The 16,286-nt window shown below is 43.9% G+C and overlaps 1 protein-coding gene across 6 annotated transcripts in view; it reads right to left on the bottom strand.

Annotated features, from left to right (window-relative positions):
* Positions 1 to 12,383, bottom strand: part of SMAD2 (SMAD family member 2) — a 51,452-nt gene extending 39,069 nt beyond the window's left edge. For 3 of the 6 annotated variants that reach the window (XM_068422404.1, XM_068422411.1, XM_068422409.1), the window contains exons 1-2: positions 12,320 to 12,383; positions 570 to 859 (exon numbers count right to left, since the gene is read on the bottom strand). In XM_068422404.1, the coding sequence (XP_068278505.1) occupies positions 570 to 802 (233 nt within the window). In that variant the 5' untranslated portion in view covers positions 803 to 859; positions 12,320 to 12,383. Of the gene's footprint in view, positions 1 to 569; positions 860 to 1,572; positions 1,616 to 8,744; positions 8,791 to 12,133; positions 12,190 to 12,319 lie in introns of those variants that run through there. The other 3 variants (XM_068422405.1, XM_068422408.1, XM_068422407.1) reach the window with 3 other exon arrangements.
* Between the last annotated feature and the right edge of the window lie 3,903 nt (positions 12,384 to 16,286).

The raw sequence follows: 16,286 nt of genomic DNA, 5'->3' as shown, positions 1-16,286 counted from the left end.
AAGTTATTAAATAAAAAGCACTTTCATTAACCAATAACAATTACAGTAAAACTGGTCTTCAGACAACCTGCCTCCAAAGATAAAATTTCCCTTCAAAAGGGAGAATGGAGGCAGCTTCTACAATTTAAATGAAACTACCAGACATAACTGAAAATAATTAGATGACTGAAGTGTTGACCAAGGAAAAACTAGTCTTTTTTTTTTTTTTTTTAAAGTGGAAGTGTAGGTTCAAGTATGCCCCTCCAATTATAGACAGGGTTATTAAATAAAAGCATAAGGTAGTGCTACAAACTACGAGCTGTGCTAGGCACCACCAGAATACATACAAATTGGAATCTACATAGTAATGAAAATTGAAATGTAAAGTTATTATTAGAAATTGTGACTTTACAAAGCATGTGATTCAGTTGTAAGCAAGCACTATATAAAACCAAAATAGGTTTTAAAGAATTTTTAAAGAATCAAAAGCATGCAACTGATTTTTTAGTCATTTGCTCCCAGGACAGCCTAAACATCCATTTAGTTATTTTTTAAGCAATTCTAACAATTTCAAACACAACAGCACTTACCTTGGTATCGTCACACATTTGGTATTGCAATTCTGAGTGGTAATTGCCTTCTCCAGCTCATCCAGCTGTCCTGTCTTCTTTAGCTTCTTGACCAAGCTTTTCACTGCTTTTTCACACCACTTTTCCTCCTGACCATTCTGCTCACCACCACCAGCCCCTCCAGAGCCACCAGCAGATTTTTTCCACCCCAGAAGTCTCTTCACAACTGGTGGAGTGAATGGCAATATGGACATGACTTTCACCAGATAGAACACTCAGCAAGCAATAAATTAGAGATTCCCGTCTGATCCCTAAAAACACAAACCAAAACAGACACATTAGCAGTGAGGTTTCACATGAAACAAATACCTTGCTTAGGACCTTTCATTACCAAATGCCATAGGACACTGAATCCCAAAACAAGCCAGATAACAGTTCAGAAGTAGTCTGCACCATGGTTAGGCACTTAATTAATAAACTTAAAACACAAGTTTGCTACAGACTCTTCAACAGTTAGTTCACACTAAAGTTGCTGTTGCATTAGACATTTAATTTTTCCTCAAGTCTTTCCTGGCTAAAGTCAATTCCAGAAAATTCATTAGTTATCTTGAGTCTAGGTTTGCACCTAGGCTGGTTGGTTTTGGTCATTTATTAAAATTTTCCACAAGTGACTGACAAATTCCATACACCTATATGCATGTTCTGCCTGTCTCCAAACTCATTTAGCAAGCAAAATTGTGTTTGGAATGTCATTTAGTCATTACGGCCTGACAGAAGTCTTCCAACAGCCAGCCATTTCACAAGCCTTTTCTCATTTTGTTTGTCGTGTTTTAAATAACCACTCATTTTTGTTCTACGGCGGACACCTATTTGAAATTCACTCTTAAGTGTGGTAATAAGCCTATTCCCATCTTTTAATCTAGAGTTCAATGGCCTACAGACAATGAATCTTCTCAACTGGCAGCACTTAAAATCATCAAGCCTTTCAAAATTCATTAAAGGATATTTAAAAATCTTAGTTTGCAGGCACCCGAGTAGTAGAACTGTCTGTTTTCAATTTTGACAGCCTTTCATTCAGTATCAACTACCTGACCACGATGTTCATACAAAATGAAAGATGAGAAGTGATGTTGAAACTTGGGCTATGTTTAGCATTCACTGCAATTGGCACTTCAAATTATTTAAAAGATAAATGATAGCCATTTAGAAAAAATGTCTTGTTTTTGCAGCTTCTATTAGGCTGGTTTTATGTATTAAAACATAAGCCCCAAATCAACCGTATTATTTCAGGCAGACAGCTGTTAGGAATTGCTTGAGGACATAATGGTCCTACGGACAGAAGTATGGCGTTCAAGTCAAAACCAACCTTATTTCCAGGCAGCAAACAGGTATTTGAACTCCAGAACATTACCTTATTTCCAAGGTGTGTAAGTTAGTTCATACGCCTGAAAATACCTTGTTTTAGCTAAGAGCTAACGCTACCTTCAGGCTACACAATTTGAGCTTTCAAGGCAGCTTACATGCCTCTCCATCCTGTACAGGCACATGCCTGCCTTCTATCCAAAATATACCAACTTCTTATTGAAATTTCCCATCTGCAAAACAGCATGGCTGATTTGGGATACTTCAGGATACAGTATTCATGGCTAATTTATGCCTTGTCATGTCTTTGCAGTTTCAGTGAGGACCAACCAGTCAACAAACACTAAATTATATTCCACAGGTAACTTTAAATCGTAACTTTTCAACTGCTACAAAGCAGAACATTCAGTAGGAATGACATTTCAGTTTCAATTAAATTATACCTCCATAAACCAGCTTCTGAGAGCACCTAAAAATATGACTGAAGCAAGAATTATAGTCTTCTGGGGTCAAGGAGATAGAGGGTTCAATTAGCAGGGACTCAAGATTAACATTGGTAACTTTATGCAAGTGACTCAAAATAATCTATCCCAAATCACAGAATCATGGAATGGTTTGGGTTGGAAGGCACTAATCCAACCCCCTGCCATGGGCAGGAACATCTTTCACTAGATCAAGTTGCTCAAAGCCCCATCCAACCTGACTTTGAATGCTTTTAATGATGGGGCATCCACAACTTCTCTGGGCAACCTCTTCCAGTGCCTCACCAACCTCATCATAAAATATTTCTTCCTTATATCCAATCTAAATCTACTCTCTTTCAGTTTAAAACCATTGTCCCTTGTCCTGTCAGTAGAGGCCTTGGTAAAAAGTCAGAGCATTCACTTTCACACAAGACTATAATATGAAAAGAACTTTTAATCTTTCAATAATATTAAATTAATAGAGATTTGTCTCCAATATTTCAGACTGCAGGTCTCACAGCCTGCAAAAGCACTGCACTGGAGCCCTGGCTGCAGCAAACACAAGAAAAATAAACTCAATATCCAACACTTTCAAATTAAACACTGACTAGGACACTCAGGGTACACTTTCATAGGGAGCCAAGCCAATGCAACAGTTTCCTGCCACAGGAAGCCCAGGTCTCCTTCCTTTCTTTCCTGTGGCACCACCACCACCTCAGCACCTGTGCCAATACCTTTCCATAAAGACTCAGCTAGATAAACCAGTAAAAACTGATCAAGGTTGGGGTTTTTTTTGCTGACTTAGTTATCTTTGAGGTTAACAAGTTACAGTACCGTGGGTGAGCTGGTGCAAGTACTCGAGTTGATGTCAGGTGAGCTACAGGAGTGTGGATGAAGGACTCCCAGCCCCAGCCTTCAACAGTGTTAACTGCATTTCTGGAAATGCAACCCAGGCAGGTACTTTAATTTAGAGCATTTATTTTGGTGGCAAAGCTAAATTAAGCAACCTTACTCCCTTTTCCACGTGTTCTGATCTGTTCATGGGCCTGGGAGTGAAACACATCAGACCCCTACTGCAGCACACATAGTAGCTCCAGAGATGAAACAGGAGGCTTGCCTGGCCTCTGCTGTTTTAAGAAACACTCACACTAGGTTTCTGAAACAGAGAACAGTCATTCAGAGCTTTATAAAAAGACTTTACCTTCTGAGCAAGGCCTTGGATGCTTCAGAAATCCCAAAAGACCAAACCAAAGAGGAAAGCCCTTTTTGCTGCAAAGATGCTGTTTTAAACACTAGCAATTGATGGTGTAATATTTCGACATCAAATTCAATGATGACAGATGTAGGCAACCGAGCACCAGTATCATTGCTTATCCACACACCAATTCTTCTCCCATTTATGGAGCTCACTGACACATAATATACGTATTTCCTGTTCTTTATCTTCAAATTGGACACCTTTCAATGCCCCAGAATACTCCTTTGATTGTCAGCCTTATAAAACACACACTTCAGAAGAGTCTCATTTACCACCAAGGTAAATTGCCTATTCTTCCAGGCCCTCTAAACATCCTAAATGCTTTTATCTAATTTCTCAGCTTTACAATACCCCTTGTGATGAGGTGTCCAATTTTGCAGTATTCTCTCCCTTAAGACACAACACTGATCTATATATCATTTTCTGTATCCTCTGGTGCTTTTTTATTTTAAGCTAAGATTTGCCTTTCTGCTTCAAATGTGCGCTGACTGATTCAAGTCTTGCAGTAGGAAAGAATTTAGAAACCTCATACATTTCAGTTTTTCTTTATATTTGAACTCTTATACTATTTTGACATGCTCCAAGGCAAAAAAGAAAAATCCTTCTTTTCCCATTTCTAAAAGACTGCCAGGTCAGACTGATCAGAAATTTGCAGATATTATACTTAGTTTTAACCAGTTCCCTTAAAGATGTTTGCTCATCCAGTTTCTGTAGAAGCACAGGTTGATCTGCTACCCCTGTGAAAAATTAGCTTTTTTAAAAAACACAAAGGGACATGCTTAAAGAGCACTTTATTACAATTATTACTGCAGCTTAGCAGCTATTTAAAAAAAAAACACCACCACACCACAGCTGCAGACTAAGAGTCTGGGAGGCTTAAACTAACTTCTTCCTTCTAGCCATTGCTTTGCCATGTCAGGGATTTGCCAGGAGTATCAATCACCAAGTTATTCCAGTAGTGGTCCCATATCTTTCAAAGGCTGAGCAGAGAGAATGTGACACAAGTAGGACAGGACTTCATTCAGTTTAATACTTCAGCTGATTGTGATGAGTATTCACAGGAGAATATTTCAGCCAGTTTAATTTATGCAAAACTAGCACTCCGCTCCAAGCCTAGAGGAGGCACTGCAAAGTGCAAGGCAAGGTTAGGTTGAATTCTGAGCAATTTGGGTAAATGGAAATTATGTAAGGAAAAAGCAGCAATAAAGAAATCAATAAGAAATACCCTACTGGGTCAGAAAAGTAGTGCATCTAGCTTAGTGCTCCATCTCCAAATGTGACAAAACAATCTGCCACTCAAGGAAAGTACATGAACCCAGCTGTTTTATGTAGCCCATTCTCCTCATAATTTTTCAGCATCTTAAACTGTTAGAGCAGGAAATTAAAGGCTGCACTCCCACCAATTCCCTTTAGCAGCCATTTACGGACTTCTTGTCCACAAATTCATCTAATCACTTTTTGAACCTGCCTCCACAACCTCTAGTGGTGGACAGCACCAGAATTTAACCTCCCGCTGTCTCAAGAAGTACTTTTAGCTGTTTTAATTTGATCTCTTTCCAGCATCAGAAAGTAACCCTTGTTCTACCAGATTTGCTGAAGAACTGTTTGTATTCATCTCGTCCGCAAGCTTCATGATTCTGTACATTTGAATCACGTCCCCTCCTTCAAAGGACTATCAGCCTTTTGTCACAAAGAAAGTAACTGAACACGGCTCATACAGTTTGAGAAGCTCCTCTGGACAGATGCCAAGCCTGAAAGCTTTACTGCTTCAATTAAAGTACTTGAAGACATTGCATAAAGACTGACTTAAAGACCACAGAAAAATTGTATCCGTCTTTTCACTTATCTTTTTGGTCATATTATCCTAACGCTCTCAACATTATAATTAAAATAAAAAGTACCACTACAGAAGTCTACACCTCACGAGGAATTTGGAGATAGAAGGTGGACAGCACACATGTGCTGCTGAACATCTGGCAGGAGCTCAAATGAAAATGCATTTTGCGTTGAGTTTAACTGTATCCACCTAGACAGTCTTAGACACCATGTTTATACTAATGGGTTTAGGAGTCACTGTTGCTGCTCATTTTTGACCAGCAAATCTCATTTCAGTTCATCACCTCTAACTTTTGCCTTCAAATTGATACAGTAATATAAGGAGTTTTGATCTTTGTTCCTCAAGAATCATCCTCTCAAACACTGCCACCGTTGACACTAGCCTCTTGCTAAACACATTCCTCTAGTCTTCTTCCTCAGACGTTTTCTTCATCCACAAAAAAAAAAAATATAAAAAGGTTTTCCCCAAATGCACCCAAAAACCAATCTTTGCCAACACTGCAAGAAACATTTCCACATTGCTAAAATGGCTGCAGACTAAATACATGCTAAATATGTAATATCCCTTCTTCCTTGCGATATAGTTTTTGTGATTTCCTTGCAGTCTACAACCATCTCCAAAACCTTGAGTACTCATTTACAGCCTTTGCTTTTAAGCACCTTAAACGTGCTTTGCCAAATAGTATTGTCTCTCCTTTGCTCGCTCTCTTCTACTGAGGCCCAACGTCAAAGCCCAAACCTGTTCCTTTACCTGCCTGTGTAGTATTCCCACTACAACACACCAATATATTAGGACTCTGTGAGTAACTGCAGGGAGATTTTTCAAGACCCCTTCTGAGCTCAACTATGAGTTGAACTATTAGTACAAAGGCAGCAGTGTGATACAGAGTAGAAAACTTCCACTATTTTACCCCTTTCCACATTCTCTGGATTGTGCCTTAAAACTGCAGCTCTGAATACTCAAGGAGTACTCACTCTGTTGCCCGGAGAGGTACGAGTGTTTCTTTAGATTGCTGGAACATAGGGAGCACGTGCTGTTATTCCCAACAGATTAACACTGGAAAATTTACAAACTGCCTAACTTTGGTGGTATTTGTTTCATCTCTGCCCCCGTAGTGTATCTCTGCCTCCTGAAGCACACATGTTTCTACAGTTGGTCAAACAGTGTCATAGTTGGCAACTTTTAAAGTCACAGTTTGAGTCATGTCTGCTATTATTCCATTCTACTGTAGTTCTCTGGAACAAATATTAAATATTAAGCCCATGATCCCAGCAATAACTAAGCATAGAAGATGAAGAAAACCTTAAGGGCAGCATGCTAGCAGACTAAAACCTTCAAGGGAAATTTTCCTTTCCTGAGTGTCTGGAACATACTATAAACGCACTGGTGCTACCAAAAATATCAAGTGACTTCTGGCTAATTTATTCTAAAGTCTTATGCAACATATTTCATATCAGTCTCCTTATTCATCTTAAACGTGAAACAAAGAAATCTGATCTCTCCTGGTTTTACTAGAAGTATTCTGGCTTAGAGGAATTTCATTTGCAAGAGCTCTTCTGGAATAAAGAGGACAGAAGTTAAGCTCCTGAGGAAAGAAGATCGAAGAAAATAATTTGTGACATTGAAGAGAGAGTCCACAAGTTCATTTGCTCCTGATTTTAGGCCCATTTCTGCGATTTTTTTTTTTTTAAAGGCAATGTTTTTTTTTCATTAATCCTGGAATTTGGACAAGATTCTTTATCAATTTCACCAAGTACCCAATGTTTCAGATCTTTTAAAAGAGGAGGGACTATCCACCCTTTCCCTTCACATGCCTCCCGGTGATATTGGTTGCTTCAGAATAAGGTAACAGTAATTGAAGCACGGTCCATTTAAGGCAGCATGAAGACCTCACGTTAGGCTACACAATACTGCGAGCTGAAGTTTTAAAGGGCATAGCTTATGCAGTACTGCGTACGTCTCCTATAATAATCCAAAGTCGTTAAGACTTCAAGAAATGATAATACAAGTCTTTCATTTTGCATTGAACAGAAGCAAAACAAAACTAATTTATGATCTCCTTCTGGATCCTTTAGGCTGTGTTATTCCAAACAACAAGGAGACGGTTTATTCTCAGCGGAATCTGAAAGTTTTCCCCAATGTTAACGATCTCAGCTAGCAGGAAACCTGAATTTGGTATGAAGTTCAAACTAAAATTGAAGCCAGTCTTTTCCCTTTCAGCTAGAATAGATTCTAGTTAAATCCCTCAGTGGAACAGACATGACATTTCACTCCTACTACTGCATCCACAACCCCTCCAAAAGCTGCATTCTGAGACTCCACAAGGGCTAATTCTTCCTTCTTTCCCTACAAAGGCATATTAAAGACACCTGGTTTTGTCATACTGGAAAAACTCAAACCTGCTGCCGCATACATACTTTTCTGAAGATCAACCACATGAAAAACAGAGATCCTGCCCATCCTTCTCTCCCCATATTCAGGTCAGAGTAGGACAGCTTCGAGTATTCCCTTGCTGGTTGTTGGGTGTTTGAGGTTTCTTTTGCTTTGGGGAAGGTGAGGGTGGAGAGCTGGGGGAAGGGGAATCCAGACCCACTGAGCAATGCCCTCAGATCCACCCCCCAGTTCAGCTTTTCAGCCCATTAAGACTCTGAAGAGCTCCCTCCCAAGGGGCTCCATCTGGCCCGCAGCTCCATCTGGCCAGCTCACAGGCCAAAGCTCCGAGCAGTAAAGCCAAGGTCTCGGTTCAGCTTTGACATGAGCTGACGGAGTTCAAGGCAGGCTGCTTGGGATCTAGGGGTGGACAGAAGCAAAGAAAATTCTTCCTCTGGGTCAGCTTTGGAATGAGAATGTGAAACATGCCTACATCTAGACTCAATTTACACATTAATTTTTAAATTTATTACGCTGTAGTATTGCAATACATCTCGAAACTCTGCATAACTGTATTATCTTTATATAGCTCACTGAAAACAGAATTAGCCACCTACTTTGAATGTAGACTTTTTTCGTCTCATTTCATGAACTTTGATTATGAATCTAATGAGAAAATTCATGTTTCTCATGCACAAAACTAAAATAAGCATGATCATGATGTTATGAAAGCTTCAGAAGCCGGATTTTTCTTCAATTACTAAGGACTACTGCAAATTACAGCCAAATGTAATAATGAAAAGCTATATTGCTATTAGAAAATTAGCACACTGTATTAACACGTGCATTCAGAGTATACTAAAATACTGGAGACACAAGAAAGAAGAAATGTTAATTTTACTGACCTTTGATTAAACTACTAATAGGACTGATGTATTTTAGCAGCTCTTCCTAGAATTACAAAAGAAGAAAATTACCACAACTGCAGTAATCCACTCCACCTGCCTCTGCACAGCAGCAAACTTCTTCCACACACTTAACATTATGTACAACCTCACAGCATTGCTCCTTAAAACTACAAGACCTTAATAGCCCCACAAAAGCACTGAATAGGCACTCCCAAACCACAGCAGGTTAAGCCCTTCACACCTCATTTGTTTTGACTAAAATTTTCCTGGTGTAACCTGCAAGTGTTTCATTATTTTAGAAAATAAATACTGCTGGGCTAAATTTGAGCAGTGTATTCACAGAACTGATTATCAGGTACCTAAGTACCTGCTTCAGTTTTTATCTGTATAGCTCAGCAGTTTCTCCACTTTGTTAAACCATAAACAATTGCATTTAACGATTAGTTAATGCAAGTTCACTTTCAAAACAGGCCAGCCCCCCCACTCCCTTGATAAGCAGAGTTCACTCAGTACTGAAGAGTGTCTTATGTTAAGCTCGTATTGCTCCAGTATAATTAAATCAAGCTTGAGCCCCAGACTAAATTGATAGGAGACCCAGGAACTGCTCTCTCGCAGTCTCTTCTCGATCTTACTTCACACTATGGCCATCAAACACATATAATCATAATAAAATGTCATCCAGAACGAAGCCTTACTGTTTGTAACACAGTTTCTCTACTGGAAGTGGAGAGCAATGTTTAGGAAGGTTTTTCTGCAGTAGCCAATTTCTTCTAGCCCAGAGAGTATTGAACATAGGGCTGCCTGCGCTCTCCATTCTATTACAAAAACCTAATCCCATCGCATGACCTGCAGCAATTCAGTTTAACAAATCAACAATTACAAATATTTTGGCAAAGTAAGCTTAGGTATTGTTTGCCTCTCGGCACAGTTCACAACCAGTTTGTGGCTTTATGATAAAAGTCATTAAATCCAATCTGAAAAGCAGAATTTACAGCTCACTTAGCAAGTCAGGCCCATAAATGGATGCTTTCAATTATAGGGCATTTCCATGCACAACCATTAAGGCAGCGCTGAATGCATTTGAAAACTCCAGAATACTTTTTATAATAATTAAAACTTTGCGTACTGTTCTTTATATAAACAAAACTTCAGAATTCTCTTCAGTCTCAAGCAGAGCTCAGATTCATTGTTATCCAGAACCTACTACAAAGCCTGTTCTCCCAGTACTTTTGTGGGAAAGGGATTAGAGAGATGGAAACAAGTTTTGGTTTTTAAAGTTGCTCTCAGTAGCAGAGAGTTTTTTTGTGAGCTCCAATAAACTCAATTATATCAACTGCTGCTCAACACTTATGAAAGATCAAGTGGAAGAGGAAGATGGAGGAGGACCCAGGAGGGCCTTTCATTTGGAGATTCACTGTGTAATTCAAACTTATTTGATTTTGTTCATGAATTTAGCTTCTGGGTGGAGAAAACGAAGAGATCAGTTAAGGGACCAATTCTTTTAACTGCATTTTTTCAATCACGTTCTCCTTTTCATCATCAAACAGAACCTCAGGAAAGCTGACAAATTCTTCTCCAAGATTATATTACACATGCTCAGCATCTTTCATAAAGAAAACTAGATCTTCAAACACTTCTGTTCGTTTCGGTGACTGTCAGCATAGAGTCTGACCCACACAACTGCAGAACAACAATCAACTACCAGGTTACTCTGTTGAACAGCCCAATACATTACTAAATATGTGCTTAGAGTCATCTTTGAGTTAAGTTTAAACCACCTTAAATGAGATCCTCCCCCCTTCCTTTTTGAAGGCATTTGTAACTAATGCTATCTTTCATCACGATAGTGCTAAGCAAATGGGGGGGAAGGGACTTCAAAAACATCCCCTTTATTTATACTGCCGTTCTCCTCTAATTCACTGCAGTCTGTAAATGCTAAAGTTTTTAAGCTCCGCCTCAGAACAAACACACACAAAAAATCTATTCACGCACCATGCAAGCTCCCACACTGCGATAAAGCATAGGAAAGTCTAAACAGCAACCTTGTTCTGCTAAGAGAAGCCTTTTGCCTTAACAACAAGAGGAGGTTTTTTTTTTTTCAGTCTGGAGCACAGAGCAAAGACTCATCAGTCTCTCACTACAGAGTCCAGCCCCCACAGAAATAATGTCATGAATCAGTTTGAAAGTACAGCTCTCCAGGCTAAGAGAGGAACGCTTAAGAACAGGCAAACCTGCTGTTATGTGCGGTCTCCTAATAAGCTGTCACCATAAACTTCTTGCTACAGATGGAATCTGACTCGTTTATAACCACGAACTGTGATAACATGAGCTCTACACGCAACATACGCAGGTTGCAGCATTTTTAGAAATACTTGTCTGGTAAAACCCAGTAAGCAGAACTTTTTCTTAATGCTATCCACTTGTCTGTAAAGTATTTGAACAGAGCACAACACACGTTTGCTTTTTTAGTCAAAAAACTGTGATGGACAACCAAAAAGACATGAGACCATGCTGCAGCCAGGCTCCCAGCTGTTCAATTCAGCAGCTCTGCAAGACTATCACAAGGGCTCTTCACCCACCCACTTTTTTTTTTTCCCCTTCCTTTATTTCCCTAGAGTGAAGACTAAAAGACCGCACTGGGTCACACTTTTTCTCTTCCCCTCTGCCCCCCACAAAAATCACAAATAGGAGCTCTACAACTCTGCAGGAACACCAACCATCTGCATTTATCACAACGCAACTTCTCCCATGGGCTTATCTAGGTAGATGAAACACTTAACAGATTACGTTTGTTTACATCTTACAACGCATAGATAGCTGCAGCATTAAAACAAACGCTACGAAGAAAACCACTAATCTCAACTCTCATGCAGGCAGCGTGTATTTCGCATCCGTGGCTCTAGCAGAGGAACAGACAAAAAGGGCACTGGCTGTAGCGAAGCCTGCAATCCTAAACACTTCTTTACAACTCGCTCCTAACTTTCTCCACCACCCCGGCACGGAGTTTCGCACACCTGAGCTCTGCAAGAAAAAAACACCGGGCACAGAGGGAGGGGGAGAGGAAGGAGAAACACAACTTCCCCCCCCCCCCGCCTCCTCCTCCTCCTCCCCTCACCCTCCATACACACACAGGGAGGCACAAGCCGCCCCTTCCCACCCTTCACCGCCCCACGTCGGGGGCTATTGCGGGGGGGAGGGAGCGGCGGGGGAGTGACAGCGACCCCCCCCCGCTCCCCCTCACGCAGACCCAGCGAGCGGCCGGCAGCAGCCACCCCCACCCCACACCGCCGTCTCCTCCCGCCGGCCGAGGCAGCCCCTCAAACCCCGGGGCCGCCGCCGGGGCCCACCGCGGCCACCCGCCGCCCTCAGCGCCCGCCGCGTCCCACCACAACAAAGGGGGAAGGAGGGCGTGGAGGCGCCCCCCGTCCCCCCCGCCGGCACCAGGCCCGTTCCGTTCCCCCCCTCAGCCCGTACACAGCCGGCGGGGCACCCCCTTCCCGAGGAGCGGCTGCCCGCTGCCCCCCGTCCCGCGGCGCGGCCGGGCCGCCCGCCGAAACCGCCCCGAGACCAACCTCTTCCTCAGCGAGCTGCGCGGCCGCCCTCCTCCCTCAGCGCTGCCTGCCCTGCGCGCCCGCCCTCCCCGCGCCCATTGGCTCCCGCCGCGTCCCACCCTCCGCCGGTGGGCGGGGAGCCGACGCATTGGCTCTGCCGCCCGTCACTTAAGAAAGAGCGAGCGTGGATTGGACAGCAGGAGAGGAGGCCCGGCCCGCGCCGCCGATTGGCGGATGGAGCCGCCAATCGAGTGCCCGCGGCGGAAAAAAAAATAGACGGGGAGAGAAACGGCAAAAAAAGAGGGAGCCGGAGCCGGGTGGGCGGAGCGGCGTGCTCCGCGCGGCGGGGGCGGGGCGGCGCCGCTCATTGGCCGCGCCGGCTGTCACTCTTGTCGCCACGCGCCCGCCAGGGGCGGTTGATCGGGGAAGGAGACGCGGGGGCGGTGGTTTGGCTGACGCGCAGGCGCGCAGCCGCACTGGGGTCTCAGCGCGCACCGCCGCCGGCCCCGTAACCTTCCGCGCCGGGCGCGGGTGGGAGCTGAGAAAAAGTAGTGCGGTGCGTCCCGCCAGAAATTACCTCAGGGACCCAGTAAAGCCGTAACTAAATCGAAGTTTAAACCCTCCCTGGACAGGGGAAGGCGAAACCTCTTCCCTCAGAGAGGGCCCGTGCGGGTGGGAGCCGTGGCGGCCCCTCAGGGGCACGACGCCGCGCTGTCCCCACAGCCGTGGCCTGAGGGCGCGTGTCCCTCCTTCCCGGCCCCTCGCCAGGCCCCGTGTCCCTGATCTCACCCCGAAACGGATTTAAACAGCCCCAGGCGTCATGTCCTGCGATCGCCTACCGCTTCAGGCTAGGACAGGCCCTGCGGCGCTGCTGCCATCCTGGCGGTCGCCGAGGTGTGAGGCTGAGAGAAGGCCACCCCGAAGCCTGCCCGGCCTCCCTCTGCCAACATGGGGGCTGCCCCGCTCCCATCCAGTGGCTCTTAAAAGAGCAGTTTTCGCCTCACGTCGGTTTGTTGGGTTTTTTTGTAGTGACTGCCTTAAGTAGACTTCACAGCTTTAACCACCTGTGGTGTGGTAATGATGTAATATAACCGAGTTCCTCCACCTGAGCAAATGCCTAGGCTCACCACAAGTCAATTACAGCCTGTTGCCCTCAACTGTGCGGCCGGGGACTCGTCGGTGTGTGAAACCCATCGCTGCTTTGTCTGCGGAGGTCCTTGTGGTGATGCCCAGCAGGTTCCCCAAAGCATGAGTGGGAAGACACAAGATGAGAGTTTAATGGGTTTTCCTTGGGTAAAAAGGTCTGCTCCTGCTTTGTGGTACGTCTGTTGGAGATACTCTGGTTTTTTGCTTCCAATTTTTGATACGTTTCCTTATTCACCCTTCCATATATCTCAACTGCAGGCCACTTCTCTTATACCTGAGGTCCCATCTCACCAACTTAACAACTTGCTTTCCAGAGCTGAATCTTCTTCAGCTTCAACTTCTCTTCCAGACTGAAACGGTTTCTGCACTCAGTGACGTAGGTGTTATGATTCAGCGTCTTGGGCACGTATCCCATCTCAACAGGCTTGGTATTCTCAGGAGCCAGGTGAGGCACCTCTCCCATCATTTAGCCCTTCTGACAGAATGATAGATGTGAACTTGCAGAAATCTCTCTCTTGTCTCATCTGTCCTTCGATTTTCCCGGCTTGAAGGAGACACGCAGCTTATTCAGGTTTTTTTGTTGTATTTTTTACCCCAATTCCATCAGTTTGAGATTCAAGCTGGTCGTGAAATAAACACAAAAGTAAAACGGAGAAGATACCCGCTGCAGACAATGCAGAGCTGCTAACAGATTACCATCACGTTTTTGAAAGATAAGGAGGTGATCCAGGCATGTTGTACCTGGAAGCAGACACAGGCTATTCAGCCAGCACAGCACTTGCTTTGTAGAGGTTTCGCTGCATTCAGAAAGAATTTTTTTCTATGAACAGCAAGTTAATTAAGCTCAGTTTTTCTATGGATTTGTGTCAGACATTCCCTTCACCTCTCCACTGCAATAAATCCACAGCCCCCTCTCCTCTTCTGTCCCCGAGGCTGACTTCTGATGTATCCAAAGCTCCCTTCTATTTCCCCAACCTGCTTTTATTGGCTTGCCATCTGGGCACGGAGCAGCACATGCAACGGCTGGTTCAGGGATATGTGTGCACTGGCTGGCCAGCTGCCCACCGTTTCTCTACTGCCAAGGAAGCCAAACAGTGCTGATAAGGGCTGAGCTTTCTCCTGGCCAGAGCACTAACAAGGTTTTTCTTTTCTAATGCAGCCGCTGTTTACCATGAAACTTGATAGACCTTGTATTTCCAAAAGCTCTGCGTCTCTTTTGGTTGAAACAGGCCAAAAGGTTGACAAGCTTATATTAGAATCATAGAATCATGGAATCGTTTTGGTTGGAAAGGACCCTTAAGATCATCAAGTCCAACCGTTAACCCAGCACTGCCAAGCCCACCACTAACCCATGTCCCTCAGTACCACATCTACACGGCTTTTAAATCCCTCCAGGGATGGGGACTCCACAACTTCCCTGGGCAGCCTGTTCCAGTGCTTGACAACCCTTTCGGTGAAGAAATTTCTCCTGATCTCCAATCTAAACCTCCCCTGGCACAACTTGAGGCCATTTCCTCTCGTCCTATCACTTGTTACCTGGGAGAAGAGACTGCCCCCCACCTTGCCACAACCTCCTTTCAGGCAGTTGTAGAGAGCGAGAAGGTCTCCCCTCAGCCTCCTTTTCTTCAGGCCAAACACTCCCAGGTCCCTCAGCCGCTCCTCATCACACTTGTGCTCCAGACCCTTCAACACCTTCGTTGCCCTTTTCTGGACTCGCTCCAGCACCTCAAGGTCTTTCTTGTAGTGAGGGGCCCAAAACCGAACACAGGATTCGAGGTGCGGCCTCAGCAGTGCCGAATACAGGGGGATGATCCCTGCCCTAGTCCTGCTGGCCACACTAGTGCTGATACAATGATATATTGGGGGACTCTGACAAAAAAAACGCCAGCAATTGCATAAACCTCCTTTCTTTAGGCAAGGAAATTGCAAGCAGCAGGAGAAATAAAGCAAACGGAAGAAGGCGATATCAGGGCTACAAATCACAGAGCCCAGAACTCACCTGGGAAGCGTGGTTGCTGTGGAGAAGCCAGGCAAGACATGCAAGTTGCACATCGCTCTAGAAAGGGCTCCCAGCCACACACCTGCAACTGCAGAAATAGCACCTGATTTGGTAAAAACAAAGAAACAGCAAAACTCAATCTCTGATACTAAAGCTGGATACTATTAACTAAACCATGTAGCTCAGCACATTTTGGACATTAGCGGTTAGGTACAGATGGTTGACAGTCCCATTTGGATTTGAACCTGCAGCGGAAGAGCATCAGCATCGCTCACAAGGTATGCTAATGTCTGTCAGAGGGATCAACATCCTCACAAACAGTGTTCTTGTCCAGAGAGAAGCAGCACAGTGGTGTTCCACAGTCACCTGTCTGCTAAAATGAGCAAGGGAAATAATCTAAGATCTAAAGAAAACATGATGAAACGGTAGCTGGCTGCACTATGCTACAGAGAATACATGTTGACTTCCCAAAGGCTATGACCAAATGCCCTAAGAGGTAAAAGAAATACAATACCGACATCAGATAACTTCAAAGACACCTAGGATTTCTAAATGACCCGACACTATCAGATATCACTACGTGAAGGTGGAGAGGACTGTGAAGTGCAATGCCAGGAAGGCAGAGCTTGGAGGCAGAGCAGATAGTTTTTGTGTTGAGATCGTTATTACCAATATGTCAAAATGATGTTAAACTGAAAAAAAAAAAAAAGAAGAACTTTGAACAGAGTTGTGATACAAAAAGATCAGCCAGGAAATAACGTTTGACAAAAATGACCAGAAATCCATGGAGAACCACCACTAAATGCTCCCAGATTTCTTAGCTCGTTCTGTTGAAGCACTGGT

The sequence above is a fragment of the Nyctibius grandis genome, chromosome Z (genome assembly GCF_013368605.1).
Source record: "Nyctibius grandis isolate bNycGra1 chromosome Z, bNycGra1.pri, whole genome shotgun sequence".
NCBI lineage: Eukaryota > Metazoa > Chordata > Aves > Nyctibiiformes > Nyctibiidae > Nyctibius > Nyctibius grandis.
Note: the sequence above shows the minus strand (reverse complement) of the source record. Positions and strands in the feature narration are given on the sequence as shown.